This window comes from Colletotrichum spaethianum (genome assembly GCF_022836535.1).
Source record: "Colletotrichum spaethianum MAFF 239500 DNA, contig19, whole genome shotgun sequence".
Lineage (NCBI taxonomy): Eukaryota > Fungi > Ascomycota > Sordariomycetes > Glomerellales > Glomerellaceae > Colletotrichum > Colletotrichum spaethianum.
The window spans coordinates 168654-191123 of record NW_026054789.1 but is presented as its reverse complement, the minus strand read 5'-3'; the positions used below and the strand labels follow the sequence as shown (position 1 = coordinate 191123).

General features: G+C 54.4%; 6 protein-coding genes across 6 annotated transcripts; 1 reads left to right on the top strand and 5 right to left on the bottom strand.

Moving 5' to 3' along the window:
• Positions 1-202: 202 nt before the first annotated feature.
• ColSpa_07464 (putative serine/threonine-protein phosphatase) lies at positions 203-2596 on the bottom strand (the record flags this gene model as incomplete). Its single annotated transcript, XM_049273676.1, has 1 exon — positions 203-2596. One exon carries the CDS (start codon positions 2594-2596, stop codon positions 203-205), a length of 2394 nt encoding a protein of 797 aa, XP_049129633.1.
• Positions 2597-2799: 203 nt separating this feature from the next.
• On the bottom strand, positions 2800-4850 carry ColSpa_07463 (putative serine/threonine-protein kinase VPS15; the record flags this gene model as incomplete). Its single annotated transcript, XM_049273675.1, has 2 exons — positions 2800-4583; positions 4637-4850. The coding sequence occupies 2 exons, from the start codon at positions 4848-4850 to the stop codon at positions 2800-2802; spliced, it is 1998 nt and encodes a 665-aa protein (XP_049129632.1).
• A 2617-nt stretch (positions 4851-7467) lies between these two features.
• ColSpa_07462 (uncharacterized protein) lies at positions 7468-9341 on the bottom strand (the record flags this gene model as incomplete). The annotated part of the gene is made up of 3 exons (XM_049273674.1): positions 7468-8784; positions 8834-8954; positions 9187-9341. 3 exons carry the CDS (start codon positions 9339-9341, stop codon positions 7468-7470), a joined length of 1593 nt encoding a protein of 530 aa, XP_049129631.1.
• Positions 9342-16298: 6957 nt separating this feature from the next.
• ColSpa_07461 (uncharacterized protein) lies at positions 16299-17680 on the top strand (the record flags this gene model as incomplete). Its single annotated transcript, XM_049273673.1, has 2 exons — positions 16299-16328; positions 16391-17680. The coding sequence occupies 2 exons, from the start codon at positions 16299-16301 to the stop codon at positions 17678-17680; spliced, it is 1320 nt and encodes a 439-aa protein (XP_049129630.1).
• Positions 17681-18218: 538 nt separating this feature from the next.
• Positions 18219-19576, bottom strand: ColSpa_07460 (serine/threonine-protein phosphatase SIT4; the record flags this gene model as incomplete). The annotated part of the gene is given in 6 exon segments (XM_049273672.1): positions 18219-18333; positions 18348-18420; positions 18473-19006; positions 19064-19169; positions 19223-19264; positions 19418-19576. 6 exon segments carry the CDS (start codon positions 19574-19576, stop codon positions 18219-18221), a joined length of 1029 nt encoding a protein of 342 aa, XP_049129629.1.
• Positions 19577-20779: 1203 nt separating this feature from the next.
• ColSpa_07459 (exocyst complex component exo84) lies at positions 20780-22470 on the bottom strand (the record flags this gene model as incomplete). Its single annotated transcript, XM_049273671.1, has 2 exons — positions 20780-21128; positions 21182-22470. 2 exons carry the CDS (start codon positions 22468-22470, stop codon positions 20780-20782), a joined length of 1638 nt encoding a protein of 545 aa, XP_049129628.1.

The window sequence follows — 22470 nt, the reverse complement described above, 5'->3', positions numbered from 1 at the left end:
AGTACATTTTTCTTACACACGGACCTTTTCCCAGCCCTCCTCCCTGAATCTCCGCTCATACACACTGTCCTTACACTGTATCATGTTTGAATTACTCGGCGACCGCTCCAGTTTGATGGGCATTTTACCATGTTGATTATGTGTATTTGCTAGGTATCTTTGCTTTCCGAAACCTCTTACCCAACGCCGTCCTAATCTGCCACTATGAAAACACAAACACCACTCCAGACCTGTCCACCGAGAGCGTCATGCTGTACGGCAGCTCCAGCAACGCAACATCCATGATCGAGTCCAGGTGTGACCGCAGAAGTTGCTGCTGCTGAAGCGATATAACCGTAGATCGCGGTGGTCTCCCGCTACCTGTGGTGCCCTTTCCGCTGACAGCAGCATTTGGCGCCGTTGGCGCTTGCCTAGGAATCCTCTCCGTGTTGAGCGTCATCGACGTCGTCGGGTGAGATGCCGTGAATGTTGGTTTCGGATCTTCCACTTGTAGTCCGCTATAGACGACCGAGCTCTCGATTCGAGATAAGTCCCAGAACCGAAGCTTTTTGTCCGACCCGCCGGTGACGATGAACGCGTGCCGTACGTCGCGCGAATCCTCCGAGGCGCCAGTGCCCGCTATCATAGCACGAACACCACGATCCGTGTTCCCGGTGCCGCTCGGCTCAATGTTTGTAGCGAACCGCCCAAGCATGCCTTCCGGCTTGTCCTCGTCCACGTCCCAGGACTCGTATCCCTTAGGACCCTCCTTGTTGCCTCCGACGCGGTATATCTCTCTGCAAATCGTACGTTCGAGGTCCCAAACTGTAACCTCACCCTGTCCTGTTCCGCCAGCCACACAAACCCATTTGCCTCGTCCCTTGCTGGGATGGATGGAGAGCCTGTAAATCGAGCTCTTACCAGGAACACCCCAACCCTTCAGTCTCATGCGGAATCTCAAGTCCCACAGGTCGAGCACTCCATGAGTAGTACCGACGCATAGCCAGTTCCTCTTGCGGTCCACGCAGAAGCATGTAGGTGTGCCGTGATGAACGGGGTTCTCGAGTGCGTAGAGTAGAGACATTGTACGGAGATCGATGCCCAAGATTCGTGATCGGTTCGTCGCGAGCAACATGACTGACGTCGACTCAAACTTGAAGTGCTCACACCACACTGCGTACTCGTCTTCTGGCAACTGGTACTCCCGGAGGAGACGGAGCTTCCCATACCGCAAGGTGCCACTCGCCGCGACAGTCTCGGCTTTGACAATGTGGACACTTCCATCACTTGCGCAGCTGATAAAGCAGTGCGTATTCTCGATGAAGCACAGCGCAAGCACCCTGGCCCCATCAGCATGCTTATGGGTCTGTCTTGATCGATGGGTAATGTTCTTCTCAAGCCGGGCACTATCCCAGACCTTGACAGTTCCATCGTCGCCTCCCGTGATGAAGAAGACATGGTCTGGCGACACCACCAAACGATTGATAGCGCCGGTGTGTTCCGCGAACGTAGCAACCATCCGCCCTTGTGGGCGCCATGGCTCGTCACCCGGCTGGCCCACAGAACGGTTGGTTCTGCGGCGAGTAATAGGGGTGACCATCGGTCCAAACTCGACGATGTCGTGCGGGTAGTTATCCTGGTACATTGAGTCGAGCATTTTGAGAATGCTGGGATCCGTGCCTTCGTAAGAGTGGTTGGGCTTCAGCTTGGTTATAACACTCGCAGTGCTAGTTCGACGATCCTGTGCGTTTGGTCGAGCAAGCGGAGCCTGGGCGAAGGGACCCTCGACTTGGCCAAATGCATTAGTGCCAGACATTCCGGTCTCTGGCACGCTCTTGTTGCTATCTTTTCGGTCTAGGAGACTCAAAGCGCTCGCTTGGTGACGGATCGCCCTCCGAGATGCATACGGTTGATCGTGTACTGAGCCTCCGTCATCGGTCGGGCTCCCGACTGTCAGCTTGCCCTGTCCGGTTGATGCTCTTCTTGATGGGTCGATCGATCTTGCTCTGGAAGCATCGCGTGAAGAGGAGCCTCTGTCTTCCACTACACGAGTGCGTAGACTGTTGAGCGCGGCAAACCGTCTTCTTCCTGTTGAGTCATCGATGGTCATGGACGCATCCAACAGAGCATCCGCGATCGTGTATGGGCCCTTTTGGGCTGTATCGGGTGTGAAAGTCGACTGCTGTAGTGGCTCCTCGTCATCGAAGAAGACCGTCTGCGGAGTGATACCGAGGCTTTTTAGGGATATCACCTCATTGAGCTTAGCTGGCTCGCTCTCCATAACATCCCGCGACTTCATTCTGCTAATACGCCAGATGAACTCCCGCAGAACGAGGAGTTTGAACTCATCATCGGGTCCAAGTCCAAGATTTCGCAACCGTCCGAGCCACAGCTCATCCTCGTCGTTCCGATTGATTTTGCTCAGTGTGTCCTTAGACGACCGGCTGCTTATAGTCTTCGGAAGCGATCCAAAGGAGAACGAACGAAGTTGCTGTGATAGTTTCCAGAATACACCCTTGTCAGTCTTGAGTGCCCAGATCACGGCCTGGTCAAGGACAGCCCTTGACATTGGCCGCTTTAGGGCGTCCAGCAAGCTGAGTTCCGAAAAGTCAGGCATCATGCCTGTCTTCAAGTATTGTTTGACCAACGGGTACACGATGCACCTAACGTCTGCCGGAGACAGGAAGCGAGTCGCCTCAGAAAGAAACTCTGTTGCAGACTCCCGGATCCATAGATTTGGATGCATTGTAAATCTTGCGGCAACATCTATCAACTCCCAAATCTTTGTTTTTGAGAGAAGGCCAAGCCGTGCCAGCTGTGCTAGGGAATGGAGAGCCGCTTGTACCACGAACTCCTCGGGTCAGTAAGTGCTTGAACCATGAGCGGTAGCATGAACTCCTCAAGACTGACGCTCCCCACAACACTGGCAATGCTGACGATGGTCTCAAAGAATGCACACTTGAGCATCCAGTCTCGGTCATTCAAATAGGTGTTGAGATGGGTTAGAAGGATGTCGTTAGCCTCTGCTGGGCCAAAGAAGAGGCAAAGATCAGGCACCGAGGTTAGAAACGCTCGACGGACAGAGACATCCGAGTCTTCTACGAGTGCTTTCGTATGCAGCTCAAACATCTCGTAAAGTTCCCTCTGCGCATCGTCAAATAAGCCATCAAAGGCAGCCCCGGCTTCGATGCCCGGCTCCAGCTCGGGATCAGCCACGGTCAAAGTGCCGTCGGCTTTCAGAGTTGCCGCCAGCTCTAGATACCGGGCAGCGGTGGTTGCGAGGCTCCCAAGACACGATGCGTAGGTTGCTCGCACTAGGGGGCTCGGCGGCTTGATTGGCGCGATTAAGGCGCTCTGAAGTCGAGGTAGAATGTACTCGACGAATATGTGCGAGTTGACAGGAGATACCACTCGTACCAGGTGAAGTAGCTGAGCGATTGAACGCAATGCCGCAATTACCACCAGGTCAGACTTGTCGTTAAGAAGCGTCATGAGGTAAGGCAGCACTCGATCCAGCTTTGCCTCGTCCGTAATTCTCTCGGAAAAGGCAAGCAGAACGTCGCAGGCTCTGATCTTTGACGCCGCTCTAGCTGTATTACGGAGGGAAGAAACAATCAGCGTCAAGAAGATTAGGGTCCCGTCGTCTTCAGGTGGATCAGACGTTCCGGTAATGTATTGGTCGTGATTCGGTATGTTCAGACGGATAGGGAAATGGCCCAGCCCTAACTTTCCGGCCAAAGGTTCGACCTGGGTGGGACGCTTGTCGTTTTGGTAACCGAGAAAGTAGGAAATCTTGTCAAAGTCGAGGAAAACGCGATCGATGCGGTCGTCTGCTTCCCCCAAGTTCCTCGTCGCACCCGAGATAGGACTGTTCCCAGACGAAGGATCCGTAATCAACTCCATGTACTGGTGAAGAAAGTTATAAAAGTACTCTGGGAATACCTTCTTCTTCCAAAAGTCCAGATACTGCTCTGCAGAGTATCGGCGCTCCGGATCAAGCTGGATCATGTGCGATATCATGTCGCGCAGGTCCTTATCCGGGATGCGGCTAATTTGCGAGATGACGGGGTCATACTCGCCCTTGCGGTACTTGTACAGTTGGCTGAGAGTGAAGATAGGAGACTCCAAGAACATCTCGGCAATGACGCAGCCAGCGCTGAAGACATCCATGGCCCACGTGAGCTTGGCGTCCTTACTATTGACTTCCTCGGCCGCGACGAAGCGCTCGGGTGCCACATAGCACGTCCGCCGGCCGGATGTATCAAAATAATATGAGAAGTCACCCGGGTTGTCATCCGGAAGCATAATGGGCTTGAATGGCGCAGAGAAGTCGGAAAGATACAGCCAGTTCCAGGAGGTGACCAACGTATTTTCCGTCTTGATGTCGCCGTGGTAAATGTCTCGAGCGTGGCAGTCGCGCAAGGCGCACAGCAGCTGGAAAGCCAGCCATTTCTTTTCGATATCCTCCAGAAACGGACGAGTGCTCATTCGGTCGTAGAGGGAGTTATAGAGAAACTGTCGGACGAGGTATCCGTTCGTTTCGGTTTCGACGATGCGTTGAAAGCCCAGGGCGTTGGGCACATCGGCTAAGGCACTGCGTTGCTCTGGAAGAGGTCAGTCAAAAGTGCTTCCTTCCGGAAATATCGTAGAGGCTCACTCTCTATGTCGCGCTTGTACTTCTCCAAAGGCATCGGGGTGTATGGCTTGACCAGCACCTTGACCAGAGCGACTCCATCATGATGTCTTGCGCGGATGCTCTTCATGAAGCGCGCATTTCCGATGCTCTTCTCATACACGAGATCAGACAGCTCAGGTATGTCGATACCCGCAGAGCCTGCGGAGGGCGTCGCCAGAGAGAAACCTTGACCCATGGCGGGCTGCGATAGCTCGGGCCGGCAGCTGAGAAACCTATGCGATTACTTGGTCGACGTGGTGGGGAGCTGTCATATTGGAGGTGCCAGGTTGACAGAAGCAGGCATTTGACTAAGTGTATGCTCCCAAGCGAGTTTGCGTGTAGCAGCAGAACGTGGATGCGTCCAGAGCGTGGTTGAAGATTCCTAGTAAAGATGCCTGGCAGTTGCGATCACGGGTTGCGATTAGGTCACCGTCACCGACGTCGAACAAGGTACCGCCGCGGGATGCAGCTAAGGTCGACTGTCCACTCAAGCAATTAGTGGGTACGTCGGCGTCCCGCTGTCCTAACCTCCGACAGGGGAGAGCACCGCGGGGGACAACAACGGCAAACTTGGCCCGTGCTTCCACCCTTGTCAAACTCGAGCAACCACTGAAGCTTACTGCTGGCTTTTGCTGTGCACTTTATTCAAGTGCATTTCACAAATTATGAACGTGATTGCTCTTGATTGCTGTTCGCCTTAGTAAGATGGCCTTGCTTGCTATGTCAGGAATGAACCATATACATAGTGGCAGTATACAAACAAGATTTCCAAACTAACAATAGCGTCCTCGATGGTGCTAGCTGAGTGTCCAGTGCCTTCTTCGACCAGCCATGTCGTCGCCCAAACAATGGTCTCCAGACGGGCGAAACTTCCGTTCAAGACACACTATTCTTGAACGTTTACACATCTCGTTCTCTACGCAACTGACAATTCCATGAAAATCAGAGTTCTCGTCAGAAGGCAATACTTAGTCTTTTTAATCTTACGACATCGCGATGATGACAACTCCGCCACCCAAGTTGAAGTTTTGGGTAACAGAGCTGGATCATGCGTCCCGCAGGCGCCGTTACACTAATCGGACACTTGCGCAACCAATAAGTATACACACATACACGACACACTCTCAGCAACGAATCAACATACAAAGGTGCCATCTGGGAGGCGCCAAGTCATACAACCTAGGACGCCACATGTTCAGATCTCTCGCCAGCCAAGCAGTTGTGGGGTTGCTGTCGATCACAGGCTGCTTCTCCCGCCTTTTGTTCCGCCGCAAGGCCGTCCAAATTCACCGGGAGGTAATCGGGCCGTCTCGGCATCCAAATCTTCCAACCTAGAATTCATCCCATTGAGACGATCAACTTCATATCGCCGATGCGAACGTCTTTGGAGGGGAAAGCAACTCGAAATTAGAAAATAGTTCAACGGCATTATTCTTCCGGTGGAACACCCCCACACGAAACGCCCTCTGCATTGCTAAGCCCTCCATCCATCTTGGAACCATACTCTCTGCTCCAACGGGTCCTAGATCGGTTCCTTGACTGCCCGTATCACTTTAGGACACAGACCCCAAGGTTCATGTTCGAACATCAAGGGTGGATGGAAGAAACGGAGGTGGTTCGTCTGAAAAGTCGACCAAGGCCCACGATGCCCAGTCACTCATATCAATGATCTAAGTCTTATGTCTCACCTTTGAACCTCACCCTCAACCTTCTCTCATCACCCTACCGCTCAACTCCACATGCGCAACTCATTGGTACGCCAGCATATTGCGCCATCTTATCTCAACATTATATATCACTTGGATCAGGGACTCTGAGGACGGAGTAAGAGCTGAAGAAGTTGTCCAAGTGCGCGTGACTCCAAGAGTTTCATCCCCCAGATGTGGATGAAACCAAGTAGGGTAGTATCCACGGCATGAAGGTCGCGAGACGGCTTCTGCAGAGTACAAGGCAGTCTGATAAGGACAAACATTTTGCGGTGAAAAAACTCTCATTGGTAGTTGGGCTAAGTAAATTGAGTAGCTGCCTAATAGGATACAGGAGGGAGCCTGAGTAATGAGATGATGCCAAGTGCAGCAGCACAGGTTTCGAGCCGTAACGGCTGTTGATGAAGATTTTGCGGATCTTCCAAAATCTATTCCACCTTCTCTGGAGCTTTCCTCTGTTCCCAGCCTGTCTTCGCGCTTTTTCTGACCGCACTTTCACATTGGGCAGCTAGCCGGGTAGGACCAAGACTGATTGGGAACGCTCAGGTCTGTCGCCAAAAAAAAGAATTCACCATTAGGTAGATTGCAGAGGCCCTCCCCGACCTCTTGCTCCTCAAACACCAGCATTCCATCACCACACCCTGGGTATATAAGTCGAATTGTCGAATTGAAAGGGGAGGGCGCAATGCGTGCGTTGTCGTCATAAATTAGGATCGCGTATCTTCATCTCGTCAAAGCAACTCGCATCGGGCGCTAGAGTTGGTCCATCAAGCCTCCGTGCGGTCATCATGATCCGAAGCGATGCCGCGTTGAAGAAAACTTTCGTTCGTCTAGGATTGAAGACATTAGGCGCGTGTCGTCGAGAAAATGTAGGCATCTCGTGTCTATGTGCAAAAAAAAATCCCCGAGGAAGCTGCCACAACCGCCGCTCGTGAAGTCGCGTTGCACGATTCATTATGAGTTGCTAGTCGGATTCGCTCAGGAAAGTTGGTCGTCTTTGTGTATCGAAGTCAATGCTAGTTCGATGCCCGAACGCCGTAGCCAATGCCGAAAAGACAGCTACTATCGTCAGGATGTATGCAAAATTCACCAACTTCTGTTGGTATCTCATGAGAACGATGGGTGGCCTTGGTGGGCAGTAGAGCCTTCGGTCGAGACATCGCCCTCAATAGTTTTCCTCCAGTGTTGTGGCAAGCACACACAAACGAGGGGGAAGGCTTTGATCTCGCCGCTCACGGGCGGTGAGGGGTCTTGTCGGCCAGACGTGTTGGAGACGCCACTGTCTCGTTGGGCATGTCGTCGAGCTTCCCATTCGTCGGCATGCTCGTCCAGCAAAATACCCGTCGCCCAGCCGTCGTCCCAGATGCCAACCACCTTGAGCATGTCGCCACGCTCGAGAGCGAACTCGTCCGGCGCACGTGGCTGATATGCCCAAAGGGTAGCGACCCTATCACCCGGGTGAATGTCACCTTGAGAGTAGTAGTCCTTGAAGAAGGGCAGTTGCTCCGACTGTTGGCTGGCCATGGCTTGAGGGGATGACATCCCAGCGCTCGTGGGTGACTGAGGGTCTGCGAGAACCGAGCTGCTAGATAAGGAACCCGTCCTCCGGATATTAGTGGGAGGGGGTCGTAACACGCCGGCTCTGGTTTCCGACTCGGGACTGTCTCCAAACTCAGACGAAGACGGATCATCACCCCGTCTCCTGCCTGCCATGTAGCCTGCAGCTCCTCCGACGGCGGCTGCCGCGGTAGGACCACTGCTGCGACTGGGAGGCACCAAGGCCGGATCCGATGCACTCTCCAAAGCCGACATGCGGGCAATGCGACCGCCCGGTAAAACTTCGTATCCGCTCGTGGTCTGGGCCGGTGCTATCTTAACCGTAGACGGTCCTTGTCTAGAGGGCGAGGGCTGGTTGAAGATGCTGCCGCCTTGGCTTCCGCGCCTCCTCCTCCTGGCAAGCAGGATGCATGCATAAATCAGTCCGGCGAGCAGCAAAGCGCCAGCCACACTGCCAATCACAATACCGGCAATGGCGCCGCCAGACAGGCCTGCGGCCGCAGCTGCCGTGCTCGATGATGTCGGTGTTGCGGTCGCCGTCGGAGGCGTGAACGTCATGGTAGGATAAATGGAAGGCAGCGTAACACCGGCGCATCGCTCGTCGATGTTCGAGTTGTAACAGCATGTGTCGGTAGAGTTAATACCGCCAGATGAGCAGTAGGAGCAGAGTCCAACAGTACTGTTGCCGTAGCCGCAATTGTCACGTTCATTGGCGATGCCTTGAATGCAGGTTGATGACGAAAGGGAGTCGGCGGGAAGAGCGCAGTTCGTAAAGTCTGCTCGGATCTGGCTCATGTAGTTGCTGCCCGGGGTGCCACAGAGGCTGCTGTCCGAAGTAAGTAGCGCCTCGCCCTGTGCATATTCGGCCTACCCATAACCGTTAGCAAGAGGTTGACACAAGTTGATCAGTACTCACGCATGTGTCGGCGCAAACTGGTCGCGAGTTGGACGCAGTCAGGTTGCACGCGGATATCGAGTTTTGAACGATGGCGTTGCAAATAACTGTCGTAGTGAACCGAGCATACAACTCGTCTGGTCTGGTGAGATTTACGCTGCTGCAACCAAGTAATGTTTGATATCTAATGAAGTGTGAGCAAAAATAGCACGCTGCTTTGACCGATTCATACTGACTTTTCCCGCACGTATGTTGTGTCGATATATGACAACATCTGCTGGTCGAACGTTTCCCTGTTCGAAACAAACTGTAGAAAAGGGCTGCCATGAATGATTAGTACGGGTAACGGCAGAGAACGTTTCTAGTCAACCTACAAGATTCCCGCGACGAAGCCTGTTGTCGAAATAGAAGCGGACTCGAAGGCAGGGCAGGTCTTTGATCCCTCGAGCGAGACGCAGTTCGACTGTGCCGAAACAAGAGCTGAAGTCGACAGTAGTGACAAGAGTGCTGCCCTCGCCGTTTGACCCATGTTTCGTTCGGTTGTACGGGTCCCTTTTCGGGTGGTTGCCGAAGTCATCGTCGCGTGGTTGGCGGCCACCAACTTGGGAGGCCTCGAGCAAAAACGATGTTGACCAAGAGGGAATCTAGTTCATGACTGTCGTCCCGAGATCTCGCTGCTCGCGGTTCAGTCGATAGGCCTCTTCCCAAGCCAACTCAGACGAGGTTTGTTGCAGGTGTGGACAACTACAGTAAAGAGTGCTGGTGGCTCTGAGATGTTTGACGGGTGACAGCCGTAACCAAAAAAAGAATAAGGTCTCGCGGGTGTTCAGTTGATCCTTTTGGAGAGGCGGAATCGAATAATCGAGCTGTTGTCGGTCAAAAAAACAGAGGACTCGGGCGTAGGTGGGCGAGTAATCTGCGTCGATTGTGGGAAAGGAACGACAACAAGCGAGTACCGAGGAAGGAACTTGACGGATCCTCGGATGCTCGGATACTAAGGTCGCAGTTGATGTATTGGCAAAATGTCCGAGGGAGAGAATTGTCGTCGTGAGGCAAGCTCAATGCATGCAGGAAGGAAGTCGATGGCGGTTCGGGGTCGGCTCAGAGATTGAGGATGCAACAGGTATTCGGAAAAGTGCACCCGCTAGATGGGATGAAATGGAGACTGAACGAGGGTAAGTGAACGGAATAAAAAGAAGGACTGGCGATATTCGGGTAGGAATACAATTAGGAGGATGCGATTAGGCCTCGAGGTGTAGAACAAGTCGACGTGTTACAGTCGGTGCTCGTCGAGACGAGTGTCGAAGAGAAACGGCGATGATGATGTTGTTTCGGGCGGGACGATGCTCGCAACCACATACGGGTACAAACACACACAACACTCACGCGCGGGAAGCGAAAGGGAAGGGGAGGAGGCAAGAGGAGCAACCAGGAGACAGGTACGGGAGGGCCGTGGGAAAATAGGGAAAAAAAACTGGAGGCAGCGAGCAACGATGAACAACAGGACATGGGCACAGCCTATCATCGAGGTACCTCTTCCCTCACCACCCTGGACCTAGACCTTGACCTAGGCCTTTGACCAGGCTCTAACTGGCGACGGGACGCCGCGGGAAGGTGCAACGAAAAGGTGTGGACTTTCTTTTCTGGTAAGGATGGCGCTTCTTTCTGGACATGGGGGCCGGTAAGACACGCTGGAATGAGGTTGGGGCCTGCCTTCTTCGGGGGAGGAAAAGGAAAGAGCGCGCAGCAACAACTGGCGACGCGCGCCCATCCCACAACGCCGCCGAGGCACCTGCACTGCACAGGAGGGAGAGGAGAGCACATCCGCGCGACATTCTTTCCAGTGACAAGAGCAATGCATGAAAGCCCTGTCTGCTTTAGACGGTATGAGTGGCTGCACCGAGCGAGAAGCCACTTCAACGCTTCAGTCCGGCCCACGTCTACGTGGGTAATCGTTCAAGGACTACACTACATAAAGGAAGTTGAGGTAGGAACGGGCGGTACGTACCTTTCCCTCGTACCTGACGACGTACCAGATACCCCCTGTACCCCTGTACACTGGCTCGCGCCAGGGGAACAACAGCCACCGGAATCGTCAAGAACAGGAAAGGCGCCTTGATCATTCAAAATTGGCGGAGCATGGAAGCAGCTGCGAGGTGGCAGGGACCCAGGGGCCCCTTGTTGGCCATGAATCAAACACCTGCAGCAGCAGCGCCCCCCCGTTTTGCTGTGTCAACAGTCAACACCTCCTTTGGTTCGGCATGGTGCATTCATCACCAGCGCCTACTCCATATTCTCCTTTAACGGCCATATAATACACATATTACTATGTATGTTTCCATTGGCATGAACCGCAATGAACCCCTTCATCACAGCTGTTGCTGGCTGGGTAGGATCCCATTTCAACCCATGGCTTCAACGCGGTAGGGCTGCCAGCAACGTTGACGCTGCCCCGGGTGGTTCTCCTAATCTCGTCCCGAGCATCTGGAATTCGAGCGTTGTAGCGCCGGCAAATCATCCTCGTTTACCCGTACAGTACCGTACCATCCCTCTCGTCCCGTGATTGTTTGCCTGAGTTCGTTCTCTCTCTCCAAGTCGCCACAATCTTGCTTATTCGATTTCCAAACGCTCCGCTGCTTGCGAATTGACGTTGTGTTCTCTACGACTTCATGTAAGATAGCGGTGGATACAAATCTGTGCAGCAAAACGAAACGCGAGTTCGAGAACAATCAGGAAGACCGGGCACACGAGGCAAGAGAGTTCTGTTAAGGAGGGACCATGCCGGCTCTCCAGGTCTGCGAGGTCAGTGCGGGAAAATCAGCCGTGAGAAGACCAAGCAATTGTCTGTTTGCTATCTTCCTACCGTTTGTTGACCAGAGCCCAGCAATTTCCTTGTCGAACCTTCTCTCGAGACCACTCGCGCCTGTTCGTGTCACTGCCATCCCAACTTCAATCATGCTAGTTTTGTCGCCACAGCTTCACACACTACTCTGCCTGCATAGCACTCCCTGCATAGTGCTGTGGATGACTTCGACTCCAACCGTTCGTTACAGCGTTCGCCGGCCAGGTCGACGTCTTGGCGGCGGCACTGATACCAAGCGATGGCAGTCTGGCTTACGGCTATGGTCTTCAGTTTCAACCCAGCGAACAGGCTGCGCGGCAACCGCTTCCCCGTCGAACGCAAACAGATAGAAGAATGACAAACAAGGCATCTACGTTGAAGAGCACAAATGCCGATCAAATCTTCGCGTTCATCCGTTCATTCCTATTCCTCTGGACAGTTCTGGGGTACACTCCACTCGTAACACGGTCCACGCGACGGCCGAGGATAACACTGAACAGCTCGCTATCGGCTCATGTGCTCTGCTCCTGTTTCGTGTCTGCGAGACGGAGCAATGCGTCTGCAGATGAACGAGCAATCAGGAGCCCAGCTTCTTATGCATTGCGACAGCGCTGAGATATGACTTTGAAGCCTCCTTGCAGGGCTTGCGCAGGTACTCACGCTGGCAGAGTCGTACTGCAGTTGCTGACGCAATGGCATACAACACTGCACAAGACCCAGCTGCAGTTGTGGCATCCAATGATTCAGCAAACCGAACCGAGCTGTCAAACTACACTATGGCTGGGCATCTTCTCCAGTCAGTCCCAAAGCAGAGCATGAACACAGAATCTGGCCAAGCAACACCCACAAAGTGCCGAATAGACTCAAGGGTCAACCAAGGGACTTGGCAAGCGAAGCACTAGGCGAAATTACCACAAATTCCCCCATGTCTCATGTCCACCGATGACATGCTCTGATTGGTGAGACTCAACGGTGCTTCAGGATGGGAGCAGGGATGGCGAACAGAGTGGGGGAATAGCCTGCGGAAGCACAGGCACCCACGCGCCCTGGCGATTAACTTAACCCCCCGGGGGACCACATCGGCCACTCGTCCAGGAGACGACGGAGGCGTTTGTGAGATGAGAGGTGGTCCCAGCGCTGGCTCCAAGGCAGGTATCCTGCGTGACACGGATAAGGCCTGGCCGCTGCGTCGGAATTTTCCTCCCCCTCTCAAGGATGAACCGCACCGTTTGGACGACCCGCCCAATGACAGCTGAGCCGTCTTTCACACCACCATATCGACGAGGCTTGCAAGTCGAGTACGACAACCGAGTTGCAACGACTTCCAACCTTCCACTACGGCAACAGTGCCGCTCGTCATCAAGATAAATGTTGGGTGTTACCGTCTGACACGGGCACACATCCCGACCGCACACCACCCAGAATGCCGCCGTGCCGACTACTACCGTGGCGATGCTCTGCCCTAACAGGAGCATGTGCAAACAGCAGCCAGAAATAGAACAAACAAGACGACGCCGAGGGTGGAGAAACACTGGCTGGCGATGGAATGTAGATGAATTAAAGGCATCGGACAGCACCTCAAAGTTTGGCTTGTTCTAGGATTCTCCTCACCCAATCGCTTCCAATCCGATCCCCTCCGTGTTTTTCTCACGTCAGCCGTGAGGCAACTCGGATCCGAGGCTTGGTTCAGTCATCCGACATGTGTGATGGAAGTTAATCTTCCCACGAAGCTTTCCTGTGGCTGCCGGGAAGAATAAGTACTGAAACCCGACACGATTCAAGCACGACTTGCTGTGATTGACTACTGGAAATAGTGCTCAATCAGTCTTGCCACAGGTTCGATCTGTCTTTGTGAGCTTGAGACACCGGCGTCATGCCTCACAGCTGCGAGGTTGGGCTGAAGCGAAGCATCTGAGCGTGCATGTCATCTTTGGGGTTTGCGCCTGGTTTGCCTCACCATCGGCTCTCCAACGACGTTGATATGAGGGCTTGCGTGGACTCGCAGCAATTGCTTTCTTCTTGAACAGCCACGGCAACGTGGCGAGTTCTGTCCCTGGTTGCTTCACTTCATGTCCCCAGAACGCCTCACATTCGTTGCACTTTTCCTCCAACAAAGATCAACAAAGGATATTTGACTTGAGACCGTTGCTCAACACACTACTGCACACAACGCCACTTTAGGACCCGGATCGTTTCCCAAAGTACTGTATACATGCCCCGCTGTCAGCAAGAAACAAAGCCCACCACGGGATGGAGTTGAGAAACGGCCGTCGGCAGTTGCTGGTTGTGGAGCGACGGTTCAACAACGACAATGGGAGATAGTCATCCCGGACAGCTTATGACCTCGCCAGCGGATTGCTACATATGCACCGAAACGGGAATGCAACGTCAAGAGACACTGGTGCTAGCAAATTGGTACCGCCCGGGTGTTGGACGCATGCCGATGGTTGTTGCTGGACAACCGCAATTTTATGCGAATCGAGCACACTTAAATTCAACCTCAGAGACCTGTTACTACCGGAATAACAGAGAGAGATCGCATACTATCAGTTTGATGCATCATCTAAGAACGACAACTGATTGGTCACCAGCTCTGATAGCCTTTCACACTAGTTTTGTGCGGTTGCAACCTTGCCCACGACTATTGCGCTACTGTAAGACAGTTTATACGCAGCCTCCACTGGCGGTCATCAAAACGCCTTCACAGCGATCAACAACAGCCCATCCATGGCCGATTCATGGGGGGGCAAAACACCCTCCTAGCTGTGTACGATCAGTTATTAGCGTTCCGGCCTCCAATTTGATAACGCAAGCTCATGGGTCCGCAGTTCGTCAACGGCAGTGGGACATGTGAAGCACCGAATCTCATTGTCTTTGGGCCGCAACGCCGGCGGCTCCGCGTTACTTGCTTAGATCTGGCATCGCAGTTGTCGAGCATGGTATGAAGAAACTTCAAAACTCAAACCCTTCTTGGTCAAAAGCGCCACCAGGAAGTCCGTCCATGTTCGTTTTGCACCAAGCCTTAATTGGGAACCCTCAGAAGCTAGCAGAGTAACGAATGAGTGCGAGACTAAGTCGGTAGCCTCAAACTCCAGCTATGCTTCCTAGCCTTCCGCCGCGGGCTACGTGAACCATAGACGTGGCACCCGGCCATTGCTGGAAAAGCAGGCGCGACTGTTCGGCCTGGCGTGGCGTTCGAACTCTGATGATCAACAGTGTTTGGTTGCTGAGTGAGGATCAAGACGCACAATGAGGGGCGTTTTGAGTGGCAACCCGGCAACTCAGATGGAGTCAAGGTGTGCACCTCGTTTTCACGCTCAACAAGCTGGAAGTCACAAATCATCATTGAGAAAACCGCTAGGCTCCTGATCAAATAGTCGGCAACCTCGAGATGGGCTCGCCGCGATTTTGTCCTGGTGGGCAGGAATATAGATATTGCATTCGAGGCCGCGATTCTATAAACATACTCTAGGCTTACCAACTCTTTCAATACAGGGCATCGTGATGAATCACGAGTTCAACTACCCAACCTCCAGACAATGTTCCTACCCTGCCCCTCTTTAATGGCCTTCGCGGATCGAAGCCCCGGCACTAGACCGGCCCAACCGTTAAGGTCCGTGAGTGCACTCCCCCGCCATCGGCTTTTGCTCCTGACGGACTAACAACCCGCAGCGCACGTCCAAGAGGATGCGGACTACCGACGTCGAATGTCCCAGGGGGAGTAAACAAAGCCGAGTGGAAACATGTTTCTGCAGCACAGCCTGCGTACAATGGCTCGTACTTCCTGGTCAAGATCTTTGCCGGCGAATAGATGGGCGCTTGTAGGCCCTTCTCTGACAGCGTCTGGGGCTGTCTCGCAACTGACGACTTACGTGCCCCCTTGTCTCGAAGATCCGAGCCCACAGAGATCTTGCATGTCGTACGTAGCATACTGCCACAAGCATGGATGCCCATCGCCTCCGCAGATATAGGTCACTTCTCTAGTTTCGCCGTTCTGGGATTGATTCTCTGAGTTGACCTTCGAGTCCGATGCTTTGCTTTAGATAGTCTTGGACGAGAACGTTGACAAAACATGCATAGACAGAGAAGCATTGGACCTTGGGGAGGCGATATACTGTCATCTTGACTCCTCAACGCCATTCCATCGTTGAGATGAACGTCTACCACTCGCACTCGCCATCGCCCGCCCTTCGAGAACATCACAAAGCCAAACGCTCGGCAGAGAAGAACCCAGAGCTCTCCTCACCTCTCTACTCTTGTCACCACGGACCGAAACCTTGCGTCCGCCTCGCCCCTCGCCCTCATTCGCACCTCTCCTCAGTCCGTGCCGAGATATCCAGAGACCAACGCACCCTTCGCCGACGCTAGTGACAAGCAACAATGTTCAGACGAACAAGCTCTTCGCGCACGCGATGATAAGGATTGCAGGCCCCGGTTCATCATGACCGCCGAGCAGGAATGGAGCGTTGATTGTTCCCTCTCGGTGGCCCCTGTTGCTCGACATCTCCCCAGCATGAGCACTGCCTGCCAAGAGTCGATATCCAACCTTCTCCAGCCTTAGCAACCTTATACCGTCGCGGCCGCTGCTTGGGTCTTCGCCACAGCTTCACCGCGCCAACATCTCAAGCCTCGTATCCAGCCATAATGGCGACGGTTGTGCCCATTGGGGACCCAGTTCGTGAACCCCCTTTCCCCTTCCCCTCGAGCTTCTCGAAGCTAAAATCATCCCACTCCAGCTGCCGCTCTATGATTTGGGGCCTCCTTACCCGCCGCAGGTGGCCGCCCTGGGCCTCATCCCGACGGTCCGCGTCGACGTGCCGATCTGCATCGTCCTCATCATCTTCTTCGTCGCTGCCGCCTCCCTCAATCTTTTCATATTCGTCCGCAACAAGAGCTGCGGCCACAAGTTCCTTTTCTCGAGTGTCCTCGTCGGCTTCTGCTTGACGCGCATCATCGCCCTCTCCTTGCGCATCGCCTGGGCCACCCAGCCGTGGAATGTCCGCCTCAACATCGCAGCGACCATCTTCGCCGCCGCCGGCGTTGTCGTTCTCCTCATCGTTAACCTCATCTTGACCCACCGCCTCCTCTGCGGCCTCCACCCCAACATCGGCTGGCTTCCCGTCGTCGGCAACTTCTTCCTCTTCTGCTACTTCCTCACTATCGTCTGCCTCATCTGCGCCGTCACTGCTCTCGTCGTCAGCTTCTACACCCTTGTCCCGGAGCAACTCCACGACTGCCGTATCGTCCAGCTCTTCACATCCACCACGCTCGCCCTCCTCGCCTTCCTCCCTATCCCCATCCTCCTCGGCGCCGCCTTCTACCCGGGCCTCCGCCGCCCTGAGCCCTTCGGCTACGGCTCCCTTACCACAAAGATCATCCTCGTCCTCGCCACCTCCACCCTCCTGACCATCGGCGCCGCCTACCGCTGCGCCGTGAACTACGCCGTTCGCCCCGTCTGGTTCCCCGGCTGGTGGCACCACAAGGCCTGCTACTACATCTTCAACTACGACCTCGAGCTCGTCGTCATCTTCGCGTACGCCCTCATGCGCTTCGACCTCCGCTTCCACGTCCCCGACGGCGCCCGCAAGGCCGGCGACTACCTCAAGGGCCAGCACGCCTACAAGCGCGTCAGCAGCCTTGCCTTCCGCGCGAGCATCGACGAGAGGGTCACCGTCCGCATCGACGGCCGCCGGCACCGCGGCTCGTCCCGCACGGAGTACTTCACGCCCAGCGGCAACCTGGCCCGCAGCGGCCATTTCCGCCGTGGCCATTTTAGAAGCACTTATCCTTCCAGGACGGACTACCTCACACAGGGCAGCTACCTATCCGGCAGCGGCAGCCGCTCCTCGCGGAGCAGTCGCTCCGAGGAGATTAGCAACGAGATTAATGGGGGGAGGGACGTCAGGGAAACCAGGGAGGTCTTCCGGGAGCGCGTCTACGAAAAGAAGTCGAGGGGCAGGCCAACGCGGAGGCGGTCAAGTAGAGAGAGGAAACGGAGCCATGAGCGCCGCCGTCGTCGTAGGTAATGATAAGATGCGAGGGAGCCTTGTCTGGTCAGTTATTGCGTACATGCAGGTTGGTATAACCTGCAGGCGTTGTGGTCTTTCGTTATGAACATGTAATGTTGTCGAGCGACGGCATTGGGATACTGAAATACAATAGCATGCCATGTCAGCATCTAGAACACGGAAAATGGAACATCAGCTTGTCATTAGCATCAACACCTTCTCTGTTGCCGGCGGTCTATGATGAGTATCTAACGCAATGACAAGAGGAAAGGGCTCATAATATCCCAGGACTCCCGTTTAGACGAGGGGGGCTTGGGCTCGCGCTCAAGCTTCCCGGGCTGTTCCATGTCTCTCCATCATAACGCTCAACGCAGAATCTCTCTTTCTTGGGAGTACATTGGTTTTTTTTTTGGCTTTGGTTGTAATCTGACAAGAATAGACTCCCCCAAGCACCAATGCAAGTTGAGCATGCACCGCCCCTGTGTTTTTCGCATCTCGTCCACGGATAGCATCCAGAATGTTCTGGAATAGGCAGTAAGGGTATCGGATGGGTGTATCAGAGGAAGTAGTCGGGTGTGCGTCTCGAGACCATCGGCTCGCCGGCTCTCGGGCAAGGGTCGAATTGCAGGCTAGGTGTGGTCAGTATGCCCCTCTTGTGGCCATGCGTGGATCTGCGGGTACTTACAACGTGTACTTGAGATGTTCGTCGATTTCCATAATCGCCGCCTGGTTACCGCATCTGTAACAGTAGTTGGGTGCTGTTCGCGTTAGTCACGATTGGGCATATCACCACATCTAGAGAGAGCTCACCAGAGAAGATGGTCACGACGTTTCTGTCTTGCGACCAATTGTAACCCTCCATCACAAGCTGATGAGCACGCGCAATAAGCGTGAGACCGTTGTTGTGGTTGAACGCCTCGGAGATGTCCTGCCCGAAAGTGTAGCCAGCGCCACGGGGCGAGATTCCCCAACCGCAGCGGTCATCGGGGTCGGACCAGAGCAGGTCACACATGGGACCCTCGTGGGGCACCTCTTGGATTCTGTCGAGCGCCCTAATGTTGTCCAGGGTGTCGATGCTAGGGGACAAGCCGCCGTGCAAGCAGAAGATCTGGTTGTCGATAAGGGCGGTAAGGGGGAGGTAGTCGAAGAGATCGGTGAAGTACTTCCACACGTTGGCGTTGCCGTATTTCCGGAGGCACTCGTCGTAGAAGCCGTAGACTTGGGTGATCTGGCGGGACTCGTGGTTGCCGCGGAGGATGGTGATGCGCTGTGGGTATCGGATCTTGAGGGCGACGAGGAGAGTCACAGTCTCGACAGAGTAGTAGCCTCGATCGACGTAGTCACCTAGTCAGAGTGAGCGGCTGTCCACAAGAGGGCGAGCTTATCGCAAGGGCAACATACCCATGAAGAGGTAGTTGGTGTCGGGGTTGGGACCGCCAATTTTGAACAACTCCATAAGATCGTGAAATTGACCATGGATATCACCGCATACTGTCACCGGGCATTTCTGAATGAAGGGGGTTAGCTCGACTCGCTTGCCCTGCGGTCGGGGACACATACGACTGGTTGCACGTTGGACTCGTCCTGCAAGACTTCCCGCGCCTATTGATGGATGTCAGAAAGCGTTCCTGAGGGTCACGCGAGAGAGGGGTGATTGAGGATGAGGGGGGACGACAAAGGCGATTGACAGCTATGACGACAGCTAGCGAAGGCGCATCGGACCCCTCATCATCGCTCAAGAAGGACTGAACTGACCTTCTCGCAGAGTCTCTGAACGTCGGCTTCAACAAGTTGCTTGCAGTTCATGAGGCTCTCGATCCAGCCATCTAGGGTCGGGATCGTGGTGGGCTCAAGGTTCTGGGCGGAGGGCAGATCGGCGGGGACGCGGCCGACATCCTCCATGTTCGTATCCATGCTGAAAGTCGTCTAGGGGATTGGAATGTTCGGGTTGGAGATAGGGCACCCGGTCGCAAGTGGCGGGAGGGTGAAGTGCAAAGGATGGCAGCGTCGTCGTCGTCGTCGAGATTGGTGAGGATGACGTTGTTTTCAGCAGCCGGTCGCGGTATTCAGATTAGCACAGCACCTCAATCCTAGCGTGGGGCTGGCGGCGAATCGTCAAAGGCGGTCAGAGCTTCGTCCAAGACCAGATGGTAGAGAGGATTGCAATCGAGTATTCGGCGGCAAGGGGGGAAACACAACGGGGGAAGCGTTCGCGCAAGTGTGTGGGGTGGAGCGGGATTATGTTCTCTGTTGCTGGTGGATGGATAAGAAGGGCGTCGATGTTGGGCGCTGGGGATTTTTGCGATGTGGAAGGTGGTGCTTTCTGGGCTGGTGCAGGTGCAGGGTGCAGGTGCGGCGTGCGTGGTGCGGTGCTTTGCTTTGCTCAGCTGGTTGCAGTAGGTAGGTAGCAAAACCAGACCGGGGCAAAAGTGAGTACCAAGGTAGGGACACTGGGTGGTGGATGGGGGACCAGGCACGACACAGGCCAAATAACGGGACGGCGGACTGGAGGAGGAGATTGCCTTGGACGTCAGGCCCCGGTCTGGACTGCACTCGCTTAGCCCGATACGCTGCACTGAGGCAATAGCTTGTCAGGTTGTCTCCTCTCAGCACCCCCACTTGCTGCATCGACCCCGGCATAAGGGTACGCCCGTGAAGTACCTTCTCGCATTACTCTGGCTTTAGCTTCGCGTACCCTCGAATCACCTTCACCTCATCCGTTTCCATGTGCTTCAATCACCTTGCTTGGTTCTTTCATTCAATCGTGTTTCCATTTTTCGTCTTCAGCTAGATGCAAGCCAACGGTCCCACGCTTATACATTTCTTAAGTAGCAAACGCCGTCGCAGGTAAACAGTTGCCAGACCGGGGCCCCCGACTCAGCCTCAAGGACCCAAAATGCTCTCCAACATGCCAGTGATCGCGGCCCTTCAGCCACTCTGCCGTCAATGTCTCAGTATCATTTGCTTGACTTTTCACCAAACAGACCACACAATGTTCGGCCCCGTCAGTCATTTCCCATTACCATGAACATTATCTCATCTACCATCGACTATTACAGTGGTTAGTTTGGATCACCCACGTGCTTCAACGACTCGCTGGTACTCTGGCACTTTCGTTTACGACAGCCCGAGGCCGACAGGACTGGCGACTCCCGAGGGCTGCTCCAGGTCCCGTCCAACGAGAGTACGAAAATCCAGCTGCACCTCGTTCAACATCTTTGCGTGCTCGTGAGCCCGCTCCATGCAGTCATTCCACACCTTTCCGCCGCGCTCAGTACCACTGAGCTGACGGGCAAGAATGGCATTGAAGGTTTCTACCTCTTCCTTGGCCCATTTGACGCAGGCGCTCATCATTGGCGGGGGGAAGCATGACTGAAAGCAGCTCACGGTGTTGCGGATGAGTGAGAAGTAGACAAACGAGACTTCCCAGATGTACAAGTGCAAATCACCCTGGAAGATGCATTGCCTAAAGACGGTCAGCAGTTGGCCCTAGTCACGCGGTCCAATGTTCGACTTTACCTCGACCTCTTCTGGATGATGTTATGCCTCGCTAGCAGATAGGCCTCACGAGCTCTGTCCTCGTAGCCCAGTCTGGCCAACCAGCTGATGTTGCGCTTATTCTTCGTAGGCGCAGTATGCGTCGTTTCCAGCTCGCGAATAATCATGCCCGCCAACTTGGCGCATCGCTCTTCGACCTTGAAACTGATGAAGTCCTGCGCTACCGCGTTGTTCTTCAGGCCTCGAGCAAGGGTCTTGAGCTTTTCGACACGGCCAACAGCCGGCTCGAAGCTCTGCAGTGCAATATCGATATCCAACTCATCCATCTGGCTTTCGACCCATCGCAGGTTCTGCTGCTTTCCATCCACCTCGATGAGCATGTCTTTGATATCGGATAGAGTCTCCAACAGCTCTGTCTTCTGAAGCAGACCCGGGTCTCGGGATGCAAAGTAGTTGATGGTCTCCTTGGCTTTGTTGTTCGCCTCCAATTCCGATTGTCTCTCCTTGCGTAACTCCTCCACCGCTTTGCGGATGTTTAGAAGCAGACTGTTCTTCTCCATGTCTTCGGGCTTCTCAGTTCGATAGATGACGGACTCCTGGCCGACACCTCTGACCATGATGGCATCCGCTAGCTTGTTCCTGGTCGTAGAGTTGTCGCTCGATCCTGCCATATCGACCACCTCGATATCAAGCAGTGGCCAACACCTATCGGCAACCAGCTTAACGAGGGGGCCTTGTGCCTCGCGTGGAGGCACATCCGCCTTCCTTTTCTTGCGAGAGGCAATGAGGAGGTGGTCGCTCAGGAGGAATATCTGCATAGCTCGGCGAGACTTGTAAGTGGCGTTGTCCAACTCAATCCATGCGCCAGCATTCTGAATGACGTGGCGACGGGAAGAGTTGGGCAGAAACTTCTGAGATCCCTCAACGTTCTTGTACAGGGCTTGCATCTGTGAATTCCACAGAGCGCTACGGTCGGCGACCGAGCTTCGCTTGTCCCGTTTGCTCATGCCCGTCGTGAGCTCTCCACTGAGGCTAGACGACTCGTCGTTCCCATTGTTCGAGGCCTGGCGCAGCGCTGTGGTGTTGACCTTGAGATCGGTCATGAGGTTCTTCAACGCCCGCATCTCGCTCTTGAGTTTCTCGGCCTCCTTGCTGATCTTGATGAATTGGGTGCGGTTCTGCATAACATTCTGCTGCAGATCTGCATTGGCCCGGCCTTTGAGGCTGCGCAGGCTCTCCTCGAACTCGCGGATCTGGTCTTCGGATGCTTCACTGAGCAAGCTGGCGACATCTACCCAGGGATTAGTCAT